The following is an 18,423-nucleotide window of genomic DNA, read 5'->3' on the forward strand; positions in this document are numbered from 1 at the left end:
ATGTCTTATATGACTTACAATACATCACATGCTATATATTACACAACATGATGCATGAGACTTATTTCAACATAACATGAACCATAAACTAAATAAAATGTCACATGTATGCCAATGCACACTGCATGGCCCATCTATCATGTTCAAAACTCATTGCTAACATGCAGTCTCATATATCATCATGCATAAATTATCAACATATTTGCATTCAATATAAACATCAAACATCACATATTAGAAAATACATTATTAATATTTCATCTCTTGTGTTGTTCATGGCTCTGTTAGACCATCATACTGAGCATATCTGGACCCTAAAAAATTTACAATCATATCAGAGTGTATTAGCTCTCATATCCAAGTGATATATCAAATAAAACCAATTTTATTTGCCCATAGAAATTCACAGACTAGAAACTGTTTTTTCGTCCTGTCAAACAAAAATTTAGTTCATAAAGAAGCAATCACCAAACCCAATCTGGGAGGAATCTCAACCTTTCATATTTTTTAGTGATTGTTAGCTTTTGAATGAATATGATTTTATAGAAAAACTTCATCATATAAATTTTTTGAATTTTTTGTATCAAACTCTTTCTGAGATAGTTTTAGATCTAGATTTTCTGTAGAATCCTGAATTTCACCAGACTTGTGTGACTCTAGAATTCTTAGAGAACAATTATTTTTTTCAGTTTCATCCACATAACAACTATAACATATCTAAAACTCAGTCATAAAAATTAAACCATTGATTTATTTGATTTTTCACAAAACCATCTGTCAAAAATCGCTCAACACTCAAGATAAAAAGTTTATCTTATGTTGCAATAGCCATAACCCTCAATTACATACTACAACTGAGACCCACTTTTTTTATGAGATACCACTAAGATATTTAAAAGGTCTCCATAAAAGAATTTGGTAAGAAGTGATTATGTTTGAGAGCTATAATTTTTCTGTCCCAACATATCAGTTAGAAAGAACATGACAACATGTGCATCATAATGTAAGACACGCTAAATATAAGGAAAATACAAGCATCAATGTGTAATATTATTTTTCAATCCTGCATCAATCATATACACAATACCTACACACCACGTAGGCGCATAGAAAACATTATATGATCATAAAACATGTATCAGATCCTAAACTATCTATATAACTCGTGATTTGTGCACAAAATATGTGGTTTAAAATGCTGGCATGCTAAATCATCATAAAACACATAAAATAAATTTGTAGAGTTATGATCTATACTGTAAACACATGAAATACAATAAATATTCATTTGATTATGCTGAAAACAATGATATATCAATATGAAATTATGTAAGAACAAAACTATGCGTTTTGCTCTACCCGATTTCTCGATTTGGGCGTTCTGATATAGTTTTGCCAAAAATATATTTTTAGCCCTTTTCAAAGCATGACATTGATTTAAAAACAAATTTAAAACATTTTTTAACTGTTCAAGGTCTGATCTATCATGAATCAGCCCGTAGTATCGGCAAGATGCACAATGTATGTGTTTGCACTCGATCTATGACTACGGGTGAGATGAATATTACCTTAACCAAGTTTTTGGATGTTCTAACACCTTTATCTCTCATCTTAGAACCTTGGAGTAACTTCAATGGCGGCTGAAAAAGCTCTAAGATTGAGGAAGGAGGAAGAAGAAGATAGAAGAAAGAGGTTTACTAGGAATAGGAGAGAGAAAAGAGAAGAGAGATAGAGATAATGAGAGGGGCGTGTGATGGTGTTCTTTTATGGGCCCTCTCTACACTATTCCATATCACATGGGTCTCTCCCTCCCCTCCAAAATCGTGTGGATGGGGGAGAGAGTCCCCTCTTGATATCAAACTTTCAAAACTCAGCCCATTAAGATTTCTAACCACTTTTAAAATTCCTACTTATTTTGGCCTCTTAATTTAACTTTGATTCTAATTAACCACTTGGTTGCTTAATTAATTAAGAGAGTGTTAGAGAGGTGGGATCTATTAGGGGAGGGCATCCCACCCTCTTATAGACTCTTCTCATAGCTAAGAGTCTCATCCATGTAGACTTTAAGGTCTCCATTGGGTCCTACATGAGTCCAGTCCAATACGATTAGATCCGAAAACCATGAACCATATCCAATCTGGTAAATGAAATATTGATGGAAACAAGCATTTTATATAAAATTAAAAAAATAGATTTAATCTAAATATAAATATGATATAAAATATTGACATGGATCTAGATCCAAATCCAAAAATATCCAACCACATAAGTCCAAATTAAATATGATCTGGTTACACATTTGGATCTTATTTTATAATTTTGCATGCTGACCTTATGAAGGGCACACTGGTCTCTGTCTTTGACTTGGTTCCTTAGAGACCTAACTTTGATCTGCTCCATTTGCAACTTAGTGAAGGTTAGGGCACATGAAAGGCTGGATCAACTCCAACTTTCAAGACAACATTGAAGATCCAGTTGGATCTGATATTGACAAATGTGGGTCCATAATGACTGCATATAGCTCAACAGGGTACTGCGACTGAAACAAAAAAGAAATGATATAATAAAAGGTAATGATATTAGTTGTTACATTAATCATCATCAATGTACCTCTTATGAACATGTATAATTTTATACTCATCCCAAACTTGTCACACTATGCATAAAACATATTTTTCAAAATATCTTGAGAATAATTATCTTCAAGATACATGAATTTTTATGTCAACATGCATATTAAGGATTGGGACTTATTCACATGTACTATAATTTTTTATTATATCATGAGGTTCTTTTTCTAGCATTTCACCATCACGGTCTAAGTCATATTTATCTTACATAGATATATAGAATTTTCAATCATCCTTTTATCATAACTTTTAGTGTAAATAATGCATCAAACCTATGAATTAAAAATTTTAATAAAGAAAATAAACACATACCCTTATCTAGAATACGACCATAGTGATTTGCCATCATGTTTTTGCTCATACATCACATATCGACAATGTTGACTTATCTCATATAATGAATTCTTTATGAAGCTTTATATATAAATCGGTCAACTGAGTTATCTTATGACTCTTGCATGACCTCCAAACATCTTGTGTCAACACTGCATATTGTCTATACTAAGTCAGTATAATATACCTTAACTTACACATAACAGTTATATGAACATTAGTAGAAAACATTTATCACTTGCATGGATCCATGACAAATATATGTATCATTCGTATTGGTAAACCAAACTCTCACTATCCATGTGAACCATTCAAAACAAACCTATCACTTTTATTTATTACATATTTGCAAAATATGTTCTAATCAAGCCCATCACTTCCTAATCACTCTGGATCGATAAATTGGACTATTCAATCTATGTTGCACACCATGCATTAGCCTTATGATATTCAATTAATTTTTCATATAACAAACCATTTAAGAAGCTTAATTCATGATGATTATTTATCATCATTTTTAAATAAATATTCATATGAAAAAACAAAACTAAATTGAACTCCTACTTTTCTATGGATATCAATGTAAAGCATCACATGTCAAACACATATTATTTCTTAGGACATAACACAAGTTCTCTAATCAAAACCAATTTGATATAAATTAAATTCAAACCCGATGGGAGATTCTTTTTTCTATCTCATCACAATGATTATGTTAAAGACTATAAACTCAATTTTTTTTAAGTTTGACATATAAAATGAACACATGAACCTTTAGATCCATATATACTTCTAAGAGTAAGTTTTTTGGATTTAATTTATATTCAAATCCAACTTGAGGCATTGTCATCAAGCCAAACAAGATAGATATCAAATTTATTTAAAAATAATCATATATCATACAAAATTTAACCATCATCTGAATTCATATGATTACCATATAAGTCAAATGAATATAATACTATATCTAAACATAGAACATATCCACATGTAGGATTTGTATATAGTCAAAATTCATATTATTAGCATACTTATTTCAATGGATTTACATGGATCATAAAATTTACTTGAGATGTTATCATCAAGTTAAAATTTGATTTTCATGTAAGGCTATATAGCTCAAGCAAAACCATAAGTTATATAAGATTTGTCTATAGTCTAAATCCATTATATATGTTGAGTAAAAAATACCCAACACCTAACTATTTAGACCCATTACATAATTTTGTAATAAATCATGGACCATTTACAAAGCATAACCCTCAAGATATTTTTTAATCTTATTATGCTATTATGGATTTTACATATCTACATCAACTTGAGCTATTATCATCAAGACATTCAAAATAGACTTGATACAAGCACAACGTTGAGCAATTATATAGATCTGAACTGATTATATATCAAGTTTATTCATATGCTTAATTATGAGTCACTATGATTTGACTGTAATCCAAATCATAATTTATACATGCTTATGATTAGAACTTATCCAAGTTTACTTTATCCAGATTCACCAACAAAATTTAGAGTAAACAAAATTCATGTATCAATGAAATCTAAGCATGAAATACTAATAAAGCATATCCAACAAAACATGTAGTGTCAACATAAAACAATCATGGATCTTATACTGTCAATATGGATCTACATACAATATGATAATATTTTGATCCAGTATAAAATTTGGACCAAAGTTATCCAAGCACATATAAAAGTAAAACATTTCATAGTTCAATTATGCTTATTTGAATCCATCTCCAACTTGAATCTTAAAATATATTGCATGAGTTTGAGCCAAATTTTCAGTTTTCAATTTACATGGACAAACACATAAGATTTAACTAATTCAATCAAGATTAATTATCATTGACTTGAGTCAACCAATATAATCAAGATTAATTATTATTGATTTGAACCAACTAATATGTATAGTTAAGAATGATTGACCTATATTTTGGTCCATCTAGTTTAAGTCAAGAAGATCTAATCTTCAAATACTGGACTTTATCTAGTCCATCTTGACCAAACAAATTTAACTGGATCAAACTACCTTATCTGGGTCTATTCAGATCTAATCTGATTTGATTGAATCCGATCTAATTCATTCAACCTCAAGCAATCCATTAAAGCACATTCATATTGAATCATCAGAACAAGTCTAAGTAAAGTTGCCATAATTCTAATCTAGTCACAAAAAGGCATGAGTGCGCCCCATTCAAACCGATTTTACATATAATCCATTAAGTTTGAACCAAAATATTGAATCTAAACTGATTCAGTATGAATTGCATGACTCGAGTAAGTCTAATTAGATCTTCTAAGTCCAAACATATCCCATAGATCCAACTTGATGTAAATAGATCCAAACAAGGTTCACAATATCTGATATGATCTAGCCTTGAACTAAAACAACCAACAAAAATTTTTCATGTTCAAATTTGAGTCATCAATTCTCTCAGTTTTGCATGATATGATTTAAATGGATCTAATACAATTCATCATGATTGAGTCTAGTTCAGTTAATAATACAATCTAATGGATCTGATTATTTTTAATTTTGGATTAATATATACAATTCAATCTAAAATACATAACCTGATCTGAAATGACTTAATCAATTCAATCCTAATATGGTGATACAATTTTAATTGATGATTACCCAAGTTGTTCATTAGGACTAACTTAATTGTACATATGTTATATTCAAGTACATTTCATCAATTTATTTTTTCAAGATAACATGATAGAAATCATATAAAGACCAAATGCATTATCATAGCAAGATATAAAGGAAAACTTCTAACACATAATAATGTATAAGCATTCATTCAAAATACCAAACCAACTCATATTGCATTATATATAACATAATGTGAACTTGATTATAATGGATCTTAGTAACCATTTTTGGTTTGGTTAATTACATAAATAAACCCAAATATGATCAGATCCAAACCCACAATCAATTATATCTCATTTCGTTATTGATGGTTTTACTAAAACCATGATTATTCTATTTGTCATTTGCCTAAACATAGATAAATACTAGGATTAAAAAATTCTTTCTAAACTAGTAATTCTAAAAAATATTCACAAAATATTCACAAAATAATCAAACAAATGTTTTGTTTTTCTAATCTAGTTTACGCATGCAACAAGAGTTTTTAAACTTGCTATTATTTTTGAAAAATAAAACTCATGCAATTCGTAGCAAAATGGCACTCCAGGGGGTAATAGGCAAATCAGAGCCCCTTCTGCAATTTCTAGAAAGCAAAAAATGATTCTATGAAATAAATATCAAAACAGAAGTTAGGAACTCTGTTTATACAATTTTTTAAGTTAATTAAAAAAGACTTAACCACCTTTTTTGAAATTTCAGAAAGGTGCAGAACCTGTAGGTCTCTGACAGAAAATAACAAGAATTAAGAGGACATGCTGGTATTAACAATAACTCAACCCTTCTCCCACAAACCCTAAACCCTCTTCCCTACTGCCCCTCTCTTTCCTCCTGTCAATCGCCCCACTCCGACGATCGATCTACACTGTCGGTGATCTGGCCTATGATCCTGCTATGGGGATGTTGTTCACCCGTGTTGCTTAAGGATGACGATGGTGCCCTCTTTCTGGGTGTCCACTTTTTTGATTCAAATAGAGTCAATATGGATTGTTTAGGGGGCTCGATTCTGGTAGTACCGGGGACTGTGCACACCCTCGACTCATCGACAGTCACAGTGCATCTGCTGACAGTCTCTCCTCTCTCTTTTCTCTTTTGGGTTTACGGGGTTTTACTAGGTGCTTTTGGATTTTTGGTAAAGTCACAATCAAGGGGTTTGACCGCCTTTGACCGGTCGGAGGCGGCGATGGCTTGACGCCGGTCCCTCCACCTTTGATTATCCTATCTCTGATAACCCCTTTGAGACAATAGATTTGCTGCACCAAAAAACTGGTGATTTTTGCGTCCCCTCTATTGTTTGGTCGCCGCCACCCTTGAACAGAGTTGACCTCCTCTGATGAGCCCTCTAATGCCGGTTTCTGGCAACTCGAGGGTTATTCCAAGTTTGAACCTTCCTTCGATTTCTTTGTTTTTTTTGTTTACATGGAATCAAACCTAGAGAACTTTGCTGGGACGACTACAACCCCTCTTCGATCACCAGACAAACAACCTCGAGTACGTAAAGATTAATATTTTTTTTGTACCCAAAGGAATCGAGTTTTTTGTAGTTGAGAATTCTTGATTCATCGTTTGCCCTAAAGTAGAAAAATTAAATGAGTGACCTTTAATCGCTAAATTTTTTTGTTTTGATTTTTTGATTTGTTTTTCCAGTGATGCATGAGTTTTTCTTCTGGGTGCATTATTTCACTGACATGGATAGATTTTCTATGCTCTGATACTACTGTTAGATCTAATATACTTGGGAAAGAGGGGACCCCCGGGTTGAAGCATGAGTTGTTATGCACGAAATCACCAAGGATTGTTCTTTGGATCACAACCTCTAGCTTTCATGTATTTTCTATAAATCCCAAAAAACCTGTAATTCTTTTATTCAAGAATTTTGTATTTGTTTCTTTCATTCTACTGTAAAACCGGCCCCTAAGTCCCTTCTTGTAATCTTGAAAAGGGTTGGAATGCAAACATGTCCATTGAAGAAATCCTTTCAACTCAAGAGTCACAACTCTATTAACTGTTAAAAGCCATTGAGAGAAGATGCAACCATTAGAGTGGCCTCTTAACGATTGTCTTATGGCGACATCCTTACATCGACAACCTCAATCTAAACATGCCATATCAGCTCCTTCCCAAACCACATGCCCAAAAGATCTAATTTGACCAATCAAAAGATTTAGTTTGTGATACATTTAATGGAGGGTTAGAACCAAATGAGTGACCTGAAAATATCAGATGCAATATGATTGCACAAATATCACCCTCTATATTGAGGTAAAGGTGACAAAATCTGGCCGGTCCCGCCAACCTGCTTCTTAACCAGGTTAGGGTTTGACTTAAACGGGTTCATGTCATAAATGGGTCAACCCTCCTAACCTGTTTATTAAACGGGTCGTGTTCGTGTTAGGGGTATGCCAACCCGTTTGACTCGTTTAATAAAAAGGTTAGGCAGGCAGGTCAACCCGTTTAATTATTTATGTTTTATCTTGATGATTGTATTTATCTTGATGATTGTAAGACAACTTGGTGGATATGTTTGTAGTATGGTTATAACTTGTAAGACAATTATGTTGAAGTTTTATGTTAATGTTGGTAGTATAATTTCATATTGGGATTTGCAGAAAAAGTATAATATGTATTTTCTTTTTTGTGTTTCTAATTGTGTTATTCGGGTTACTCGGGTCGGTTATCGTGTCGAGGTTATCGGGTTGACCCATTTAATAAACGGGTCGTCGTGTCGTGTAATCGTGTCATGTCGACCTGGCCCGTTTATTAAACGGGTTAACCTTGTTGTGTCGGGTTACCCGTTTAATAAATGGGTCATGCTCGTGTTTGCCACATTCGACCCGTTTAATAAATGGGTCATGTTCGTGTTGAGGTATTTTGACCCGCCAACCCGTTAACTCGACCCACCAACCCGCCAACCCGACCCGATTGCTATCCCTATATTGAAGACAGGGTCTGTCAGTTGTGGGGCCCAAGGCCTGATGGAGGGCAATCAGGTGCTTAATGCACAAATTTTGTGCCATATGATGGCAGGGTGACAAAGACAAAAACCTGTCAACGGGACTGACCTTATCCAAGTCCACATTTCCAAATACCAGCACAAAAATGCTGACCCAACTATGTATCTATAGGATCAACAGGGCTCCACGTGGTTGCTAGGAGCTATGAGTGTACATCTCCTTGTGGTGGGATGTTGCAGGTTCAAACCCCACTGGTATGTTAAATATTAACTGATGGGGGTCTGCCTAACCCCAGCTTGTCTTTTAAAAAAACTATATATCTAAGTGAACACCAAATAATAGGTCTAACCGTACGGATGCGTTTTAGGCATTTTCGGGTTGTGCGTGACGCTTAGATCCAAGTGTCATTTCCATTTGTTTACTGGGACCCGGTTGTCATCTTCTTCTCCAAAACCTCCATATTTGCTCACTCTATCTAGATTACAAACTCCACCATTTCAAGTCAATGTGGATCAGGACATCATCAACCCGATTGTCCAACCCGGCCAAGACTAGGGATGTCAATAAATCAGATTTTATCCAATATCACTCACAATTCAATTTCGTTTAGTTGCAGTTGGTAAGCAAAAAAAAAAAAATCCAAATATAATAGGATGCCGATATGGATTTGATTTTTTTGCTTCTGAATCCCATCAATATCCAAATCCGTTTATATGCAAATAACGGTTCTGGTATGAGCTTGTCATCATCCAAATCCGAATCTAAATTAGAATCCGTTTAGCCAACATCCGATCCGAATCCAAACCGTTTAGCCAATTCGAGAGAATCCAATTCTGGCTCCCATCGGATCGGGTCGGGCTTATAATTCAGCAAATTGCCCTGCATTGTATGCTTTCTGGTCAGCCACACACAACGCAGAAAGCATAAGTTACAATTTTGTAATAAATTCTAAAACCGTGGGCGTTAAATGGTGGCCATTGCATACTATAAATAGCGCGCATTCAGATCGAGAGAGAGAGAGAGGCAAGGGCGAAGACGATCGACGATCAATGGAGGACGAGTTGAAGGAGATGTTGGGGGATCTCGACGATCTCAAACGCTCGCTCTCCGATTCCGATCACCGCGATCTCGTCGAGAAGGTAACCGATCCCTTCCTGCTCCCGTTTGTTCTGTTTCTGCCATCGCGATCTCTCTGTGCGTTATGCCTAATGAAATCGAGAAAAAAGTGCGAAAATTCGAGAGTTTTTTTCGATCTTACTGTTGGATTTTCATTGTCTGTGTAAATTATGAGCATTTCCTTCTTTGTGCTGATTCAACGCTGGAGTTTTATTACTGTGACATCGATTCCATGGGTAACGGATTTCCAGTTTTTTCGCACGCACAAGTTTTTCGGGAATTAGGGCGTGTTTTTTTACGTGGTATTTGGAATTCGTGATGCTGGGACTTTGGATTTCCCATTTCCGGGAGTTGCGGTGGAGATGAATTTTGATGTGTTATTGCAAGCTTTGAAATTCGCAGTTACAGTGGGAAATGATCTTTACTCTTTAGGCTAAAATTGCAACTCGAGAATTTCAATTCTTCCAATACCCAAACAGTGGAGTTGGAGTTTACTCGCACTGTTGTAGCCAAAGATAACCATTACGTGTTTTGTGTAAAATTTTCCTGCAAAGTGTGTTGTTATGATTCTTGAAGTGGGACTTTGATGCTGGTTTTGCTACTGCATTGATATGCATTCTAGATACAAAGGCGCGCTGAACACATTGCTGGTTTCATAAGAAGCTCTCCATTGCGGCGGCAAAAAGTCAAGGTTTGTAGTCTTGCCTTTGGTATTCATATATGTGGCTTTTAGTTCATGTGGATGAGTAGCTTGTTGATACGAAACGTGAATGACAGGATATGAGCTCTGAAGTTGTGGACACCAACCCTTATAGTAGGCTTATGGCTCTTCAAAGGATGGGAATAGTGAAGGACTATGAGCGAATAAGGGAATTTTCAGTTGCAGTTGTTGTATGTACTTTTTCATTATTTTTTTTTCTTCCCTCATTTTATTGATATTATGTGTCCACAAATGTGTGGTCTTTTTCACATTTTACATGAAATTCGGTGCTTTGAGAAATTTTGAAATGGTGTAGTTGGAGTTCATGCAACAACTTATGCAAAACATTAAATATTATCCAGACGCATAATTATGTGGATTTATTTATAAAATTACTTTGTTGGTGCATTCCACATATTTTGATTGGTTTTATGTTCTTTTTAGCTGCGGCATTTTCCCTGCTTGGATAAATATCCATTGTCTGCAATAAATCCTTATTGTGTATGACACTTGGTGTTGGCCCTGTGGGATCATATGCTTTTTTCTTTCTAAAACAGTGTGTATGTTGGTGCTTCAGGGAATAGGTGGTGTTGGTAGTGTTGCTGCAGAGATGCTCACAAGGTGTGGTATCGGTCGACTGCTGCTTTATGACTATGACACAGTGGAGTTGGCTAATATGAATAGACTTTTCTTTCGTCCAGATCAGGCATGTTGTCCCCCAGTGAACTTGTTTACTTCTTATTTTGGATGTGATCCCTTACAAACTACTTCCGAGGCCTCTTTTTTGTTCTTTTTGTTTTGTTTTAAGTTGAAGATGAAATCATATATTCATGAGACCTGGGATTTCAAACGTGTTTGGCATCATGTGGGTCATGGGAAGTCTATGAACTCCATTATTTCTCCTAGTAGTAGAAATTTTGGAACAATGACCAACTAGCAGAGATATAGGAGTTCATGTAGCTGATGGTGCTGTAGATCTTCTTACAATTATGGAAGTACATGATATTTTAGTTGTTGGTTAAGGGGAACTTCATCTGTATGATATATCTGTATATTCCTTTCCTGTATGATGATCAAGTCTCCCCCTTTTTTTCTTGAGTGAATTACCAAATGGTAACATGCATAGCTTACCATTTATGTGATGTAAAAAGAAAGATATTCTTTTTGGTTTTTATATAATCCTGGCATTCAGGTGGAGTCCTATATACAGGGCATGCATTTTTGATTGATTTCGTACAAGTAGACATGAAAGTAGAAACTAGAGTTATCACAAGCTTCTTAGATAGGTGGGAAGCTCGCTTCCTGGAAACTCGCTTCGGAAGTGTGATACCCCTCGCTTCCCAAACTTGATGAGAACCTTGATTCCCCCACGCTTCTCCTATGCTTTTTCACACGCTTCATCTATTCTTCTTATATGTTCTCTTACTCAACTTTTCATATTTTTGTGTGTTTTCTCACTCTTCTCAATCACTTCCATGTGCTTTCTCTAAATTGGTAGTCATTATCTTTAGATTTTGTTAAAAATTTAATTTTTATACTAAAAAGTCATGAAATTTAATATTAGTCACTTTTATTTTATTTTTTATTTGTGTTTCATATTGATTCCCATTCAATTCTTATATTTCTTTTTTTTATTCCTCGCTTTTCGCTTCCTATACATTTTAAAATGCATCGCTTCTCGCTTCTACTTCCCATATCGTTTCCCGCTTTTGCTTCCTAGTCTGGCAACCTTGGGAGAAACTATTCTTTCATGTAGGAGGGGTTGTTAACTGCCATGAAGGCTTGGAATTACTTCCTGTAGATGGTTTTGGTTGGAATTTTAATATATGTAATAATAATCTAGCTTAATTTTGCCTGTTTATACTCATAATCATTACACCTTTATGTGGGTGGAGGGGCAGTTTTCTTTTTTGGCTCTGGCATTTCTTCTCAAATATTTTAATAAGTGAATCCAGTTAGAGTTATCTCCGTTGTTCAATAAACTGTCAAGGGTTTGTTTTCTTAATAGATTTATAAGTCAAGTCTTTGAAGTGAGTCCTTTTATGTTTTTACATAGGTTGGGATGACAAAGACAGATGCTGCTGTTCAGACCCTGGCAGATATTAATCCTGACGTTGTCCTTGAGGTATGTACCTGTGAACATTAATTTGGTTTTCTGGTGCAAGGCAAACTTTGCGTTCTTTTTTTGTTTTCATTTAGTCCTTCTGGTAACCATCTGCTGTTGAACTTTTCGTGGGTGAACTGAATATATAATTAGGAACGCATTGTCTTCATGTGGTCCTGAATCAGCCTGGAGATTCCTTGCATGAACATGTGATCAAACCTGAAAAGCTTATGAGAACAGAATCTGTTTAGTAGTTCATACTTCATACTTCATACTTCATACTTCATACACAAAATAGCCAAGCTAGGATTGTAAAGAAATAGAAAGCAAAGGTCTGTTCTCTTCATGCTGTACTTCAACTCTTTGAATGATGAATCTTAACAAGCTGTTCAAAACAATAGCCAGATCAGGAAAAACTTCATGATCATTAATGAAAAACATCTGTAGTCTGAAACCTATGTCACATGGATACAGCTGCAGTTACGGGAATGCAGGCATTTTTATGAAGTTTTCAATAAGACTAGTATATACATGTAATGAAGTATGCGGAAAGGTAAAGAATGCTAAAAAGCATTCACTATGTCCCACAATGGATCCCACAATGGACTAATACACAAAAGGAATAATAGCCAAGTCTATTATGGGACAATACATACATAAGCTTTAAAGAAAGCACAAGCTAAAATATAAAATCTCTTTATTGAGAGAGAGAGAGAGAGAGAGAGAGAGAGAGAGAGAGAGAGAGAGAGAGAGAGAGAGAGAGAGAGAGAGAGAGCACTAAGGCTTTACAACCTTAAAGAATACAAGGGGTTCTACCCCTATTTATACACACAAGGATGGTTCAAAAAGGAGGCCAAAAGGGGGCTCCCAAAGAGTCGTTGGGAGCCCCCAACGGTCACATTTGTGACCGTTGGGGGCCCCAACGGTCACATTTGGGGCCCCTATTTGGCATGAAAATAAAAAATAAAAAGGTAAAAAAGACAAAATAAAAACAGAAAATAAATAAAAGAAAAAAAGAGTTGTTTAATAAAACATATGTGAAAAGACTATAATACCCCTATCGGGTATTATATATATATATGTATTAATACATATGATTTAACACCCCCCCCTCAAACTTTACGGGGAGATGACCGAAAGTTTTTCAAGGAGAAACATGAAGCATGGAGCAGGAAGGGCTTTAGTAAAAAAATCTGCTAAGTGATATTTCGATGTGACGTATGGCAGTGTAACTGTTCCACATAGATACTCATCACGAACATAGTGGCAATCCATTTTGATATGTTTGGTCCGTTCATGGAAGGTGTGATTGCTGACAATATAAATGACACTTTTGTTGTCACAGCAAAGCTTTGAGGCTTCAGTAATTCCAACCCCCATATTTTTGAGAAGACTTCGAAACCAAACAAGTTCCATTGTAGCAGTTGCCATAGCCCGATATTCAGCTTCAGCAGAGGATAATGAAACTTTCTGTTGTTTCTTGCATCTCCAAGCAATTAAGGAATCTAAAAAAAAAATACAAAAACCAGTAGTTGAGATTCTATCATTAGGGTTACCTCCTGATGCAGGGATGATTCGGTGGTTACGTCACTTGGGTGTTGGTTTGAATATCACAGCTCCCACGTCAGCGATGCTTAGAATCAGTCAATGAAAAACAAAACCACCAAAGACGATGGCGTGTAATCTTTATTTCAAGAGTTTTCAAATGAACAATGGACTGAATCAAACGAATGAAGAAAACAACTAACTACGATATCCAATTCTAATCCAATGTAACTGTTAACCTAAGGAAAATCCAAAACAGAAGAAAATCTGCTGCAATATTGATCTTCCCTCCACGAAACCCTAGGCACGGGTTTATAAAGATGTGAGTTGGACCCGGGTCTCGGGTCCAATCATGGACCCGAGACATGGTTCGATTCCTCCTCCTGCTGGACCTGTGGCATTCGATTATGCATTCGTCTGGAGTAGGTACACAACACATCCTTGCATCGGGTCATCTTACCTGCTATCGGATCTAGCTCCTGGGTCCGATCGTCAATTATCTGAAGTGGATCGGGTTTCTGGGCCCAGACCGGGTCACGTGGTATAGATCCAGTCAGGTCCTGCCCTGCATCATTCTCCCTTGGTTGGGAAGAAGTCGGCTCTGACAACTTGTTGTCGCCACAATAAGCATATATGTAACGCCCCCGAAATTTTATATCGTCACAAGCATATTTTGAGTTTGTGAAGATATAAAATTGTGAAATGTGTAGATATGAGGTAGTTGAACAACTATATGAGAGTTGTATATGTTAATGCTATGATTGCTGCAATACACCTCTCATATAGTTGTTCAACTACCTCATATCTACACATTTCACAATTTTATATCGTCACAAGCTCAAAATATAAAGCATGTTAAAGAACATAAGCATATCTCCAGTATTTCCACTTACTGTGATACCTAACTGAACTAAATTGTGTTTAAATTATCTTACCCCACGAGTACACACGGGCACAGTTGACCATCTCAGAAGAGAACGTTCGGGGATATATTATTCAAGAGTATTTTATTAACCCGAACATTTTAACTGAGACTGAATCCCCAAGGGAGCGACTAATAGTCGAGAGAATCTCCCAAGGGCTCCACTAATAGTCGAGAGAATCTCCCAAGGGCTCCACTTAAGACAGGATGTATCCCTAACTTCTGCAGAAGACATGAAACTACCACCTAGGACACATAGGTAGTCCTGGTCCCTAACTCCGAGGACGGGGACCCATGAGCCGCTTCACGCTCGTAACACAATACAAGTCCTCGAAGTTTTGTACCACCTACCCTCTCCAAGGTAAGCCTCAGAAACTTGTTTCATTGTTTAGTTATTGTTCCGAAGTTCAGGGCATTTTCCCACTTCCTCTTACTACCTTAGCAGTTGATCACAACCTTAGTAATTTTACCAAGGTTTATAAAACAGTCTCAATCATTTATAGTATTGATTTCATAAACCCACTTAAAATGTTTTGATGCCTTTAAACCAGTCAAGCACACAATATTTACACTTAAGTTTTCATCATTTGATTGCCATAGCACAAGCTAATAGTCTAAGTACCCGCATCGGGTAATCCATTCATATATTGCCGTCTTAGGCAAAGCTCGTATCCATATAACACTAAATACCATCATACGTCTGGAACCCAGCTAGCAACCCCATTCCTTAAACACAGTTAACCTGTTGCATACAAACAATTCAAATCGTACACTTTCTGACGAGAAGCAGTGCAGTTTAAACACGCGATATTTCATGTAAATCAATCACAGTACCAGAGAAAAATGCAACTTCAAGAACTCTATAAAGTCCAACCCACAAAAGGGTACAACACATTGAGCCACACATGTTGTTTAAGAGAATATAGAGCAGTACATTTAAGAGAAGCAAGCATAATAAAGAAACAACATACATCAAATTACATAAAAACCTAAACATAACCAAATGGGCATAATATAGAGTGCAACATATAAGTAGGATATATTTTTCCTGTTTCTCCATGCTAACATAAGAAAATTTTGCTTTGTTTGGTAACCTTCCATCATACCATGCATATCTTCATGCTCGTAACAAAATTGCATTTTTTTTTTCCAAAAGAGAAATCACAATCTACCACAACCCACGAAATTCTTGGCTTATAAAATGAAACTGGAATCTGATACAACATATACAGTTTTTAGTTAATCTGAAATCCGACGCAGGCATCAAGAACCCATGTCATTTCAAGAAATCAAAGAAATTAAAGAATTCAAGGAATCTATGTTAAGTTGTCTATATTGAATGGAAATCATCAACCGACAGATTCAAGACACCCTGCTTCACATATTATTTAAAATACAACGCAATAGATTAAAAGAAATCAATCTAACCAATGATAATCACTCTGATCAACATCCTATATGATCAAGAACCATTATGCTTAAAAAACCAAATCCGAAACCCATTCTGATTAGAAGCATATACTATCAAGGAAAATCAATGTGTTCCAGAGAATGAATCAAATCAGGAAAAGAAATGACTCCCAAACCATTCATATTTTTAAGATTTAGGGTTTATCAAGAAAACCCCCAAATCGATTTGATTTGGGTATTTAGGTATTGTCTTGTTAGGGTAAATCAAGAAGACCCCCAAATCGATTTGATTTGGGGATTTCTTGTTTAGGGCTAGGCACTAAACCATATTCCCCCTCCAACTACTATCTTTACCCTTATCGGAAACCCCAAGCCACAACGTTGGATTTTCCAACAACCAAGAATCGCTTGGCAAGCTCATACGTGCCCACTAAATTGGGGGTTTTCTGGACCGACCTAACCCCAACTCGATTCAATCCATACCCAACAAAACCAGAGATAGAAATCCTACCTCTTTCCGGATAAAAAATAGTTGGAGGTGTCGGCTTCAACAGTTGCAGGTGGTCGGCTTCCTACGACGTCGGTGCTTTTACAAGCAAGTGCAAGATCGTCGACGACGAGGAAAAGGGCTCCAGCGAGGTGGAAGAGAAGAGCCGAGAGCTATGTCACATGGGTGTGGGTGCGGGTGCGGGTGCGGGTGCGACACGGGTGCGGCACAATTTTAAAATTTTTGGACACGGGGACTCGACAAAAAAAAATATATATATATATATATATATATGTATATATAATTTTATTTTATTTTTAAAATGCCACAGCACAGTCCGTGTGACTGTGCACAGTCACATGACTGTGCACAGTCACACAGTCACAGACTGTGCATAGTCACACTGTCACAGACTGTGCACACTGCACAGATTGTGCACTGTGCACACTGCACACACAGTTTGTGACTGCAGCAGAGTCACAGTCTGTGACTGCAGCACTGTCACTCTTTTTATATATATTTTTTAAATAAAAAATATAAAAAATTGGTTTTTTAGGGACATTTTTGGACTCAGTCAAAGTTGACCGAGTCCAAAATGTGGACGGACTTGGCCTGGACTCGTTGACCGAGTCCGACTCGGCGTTGACCGAGTCCGGGCCGAGTCCGAAGCCGCACCCGAGTCCGCACCCGTGTCGGGGCGTGTCGACTCGGGTGCGGCACCTCCTTAGCCGAGTCCGTGTGACATAGGCCGAGAGAGAGGCGAGAGAACAATGAGAGGTGAAAGGGGATCTGCCGAAGGGCGAGGTCCTCTTCTCCCCTTTATCGAGCGAATGTCCCCTCCTTCTCCGAGAATGGCAAAAAACTAGGTTGCAGCCTCTCTGTAACCCTTCCCCATTCTTCCTGTATTGGGCAAGAATCGTGCCCCCGACATGATTCTTTGTCTTTAAATCTTTTAAGATGCGGTCGGGTCCGGGTCCCGCGGTGCCGCTGTACCAGATCCACTCTAACGTGGATCCGGGTCAATAATAAGTTATGGATCCACTCTAATGTGGATCCGGGTTGGCCGCCATTTGCCAGATCCACATGGATCCACCTTAATTCGGGTAATGGATCCATAAATTGGATCTGGTTGGCTCCAATATGGACCCAAACCCCATTTACCCAAATCTTTTATTATATTACTTTTAAATTATTTATTTATTATATATTACTATTACATATATATTTTTAATACTCATATTTATATTTCTTTTTGGATCCGGGTAACGGATCCTGGGCCCGATATGTATAACATCACACAAATTTTATAGGGGCCTGCTGCAATGAAAGAGGTACACCCGAGGGAAGGGGCGTACCTGCGGTGGATCCTTGACTCGGCTGGAGCGGAGGAGGCAGATCAGAATAGAGAGGGGGATACAAAGTTGGGCCGTTGGATTGGGCTGGCTGAAAGTGCATCGGCTGACGACCCAGATCTGCCTCCTGCGTTTGGGCTGACGCCGCATGCCTCTCTCCCGGTGTTTCAAGGGAGACCAGTCGACCTTC

General features: G+C 36.6%; 1 protein-coding gene across 1 annotated transcript in view; it reads left to right on the forward strand.

The window, feature by feature from the left end:
* Positions 1–9,611: 9,611 nt before the first annotated feature.
* LOC149840532 (NAD(P)-binding Rossmann-fold superfamily protein) overlaps positions 9,612–18,423 on the forward strand; it is a 33,370-nt gene continuing 24,558 nt past the window's right edge. Inside the window, exons 1-5 of the mRNA XM_090003193.1 lie at positions 9,612–9,736; positions 10,336–10,404; positions 10,491–10,604; positions 10,991–11,119; positions 12,470–12,538. Of these exons, the coding sequence (XP_089859319.1) occupies positions 9,647–9,736; positions 10,336–10,404; positions 10,491–10,604; positions 10,991–11,119; positions 12,470–12,538 (471 nt within the window). The 5' untranslated portion in view covers positions 9,612–9,646. The remainder of the gene's footprint in view (positions 9,737–10,335; positions 10,405–10,490; positions 10,605–10,990; positions 11,120–12,469; positions 12,539–18,423) is intronic.

This window comes from Nuphar pumila, chromosome 4, assembly GCF_984573655.1.
Source record: "Nuphar pumila chromosome 4, dmNupPumi1.hap1.1, whole genome shotgun sequence".
NCBI lineage: Eukaryota > Viridiplantae > Streptophyta > Magnoliopsida > Nymphaeales > Nymphaeaceae > Nuphar > Nuphar pumila.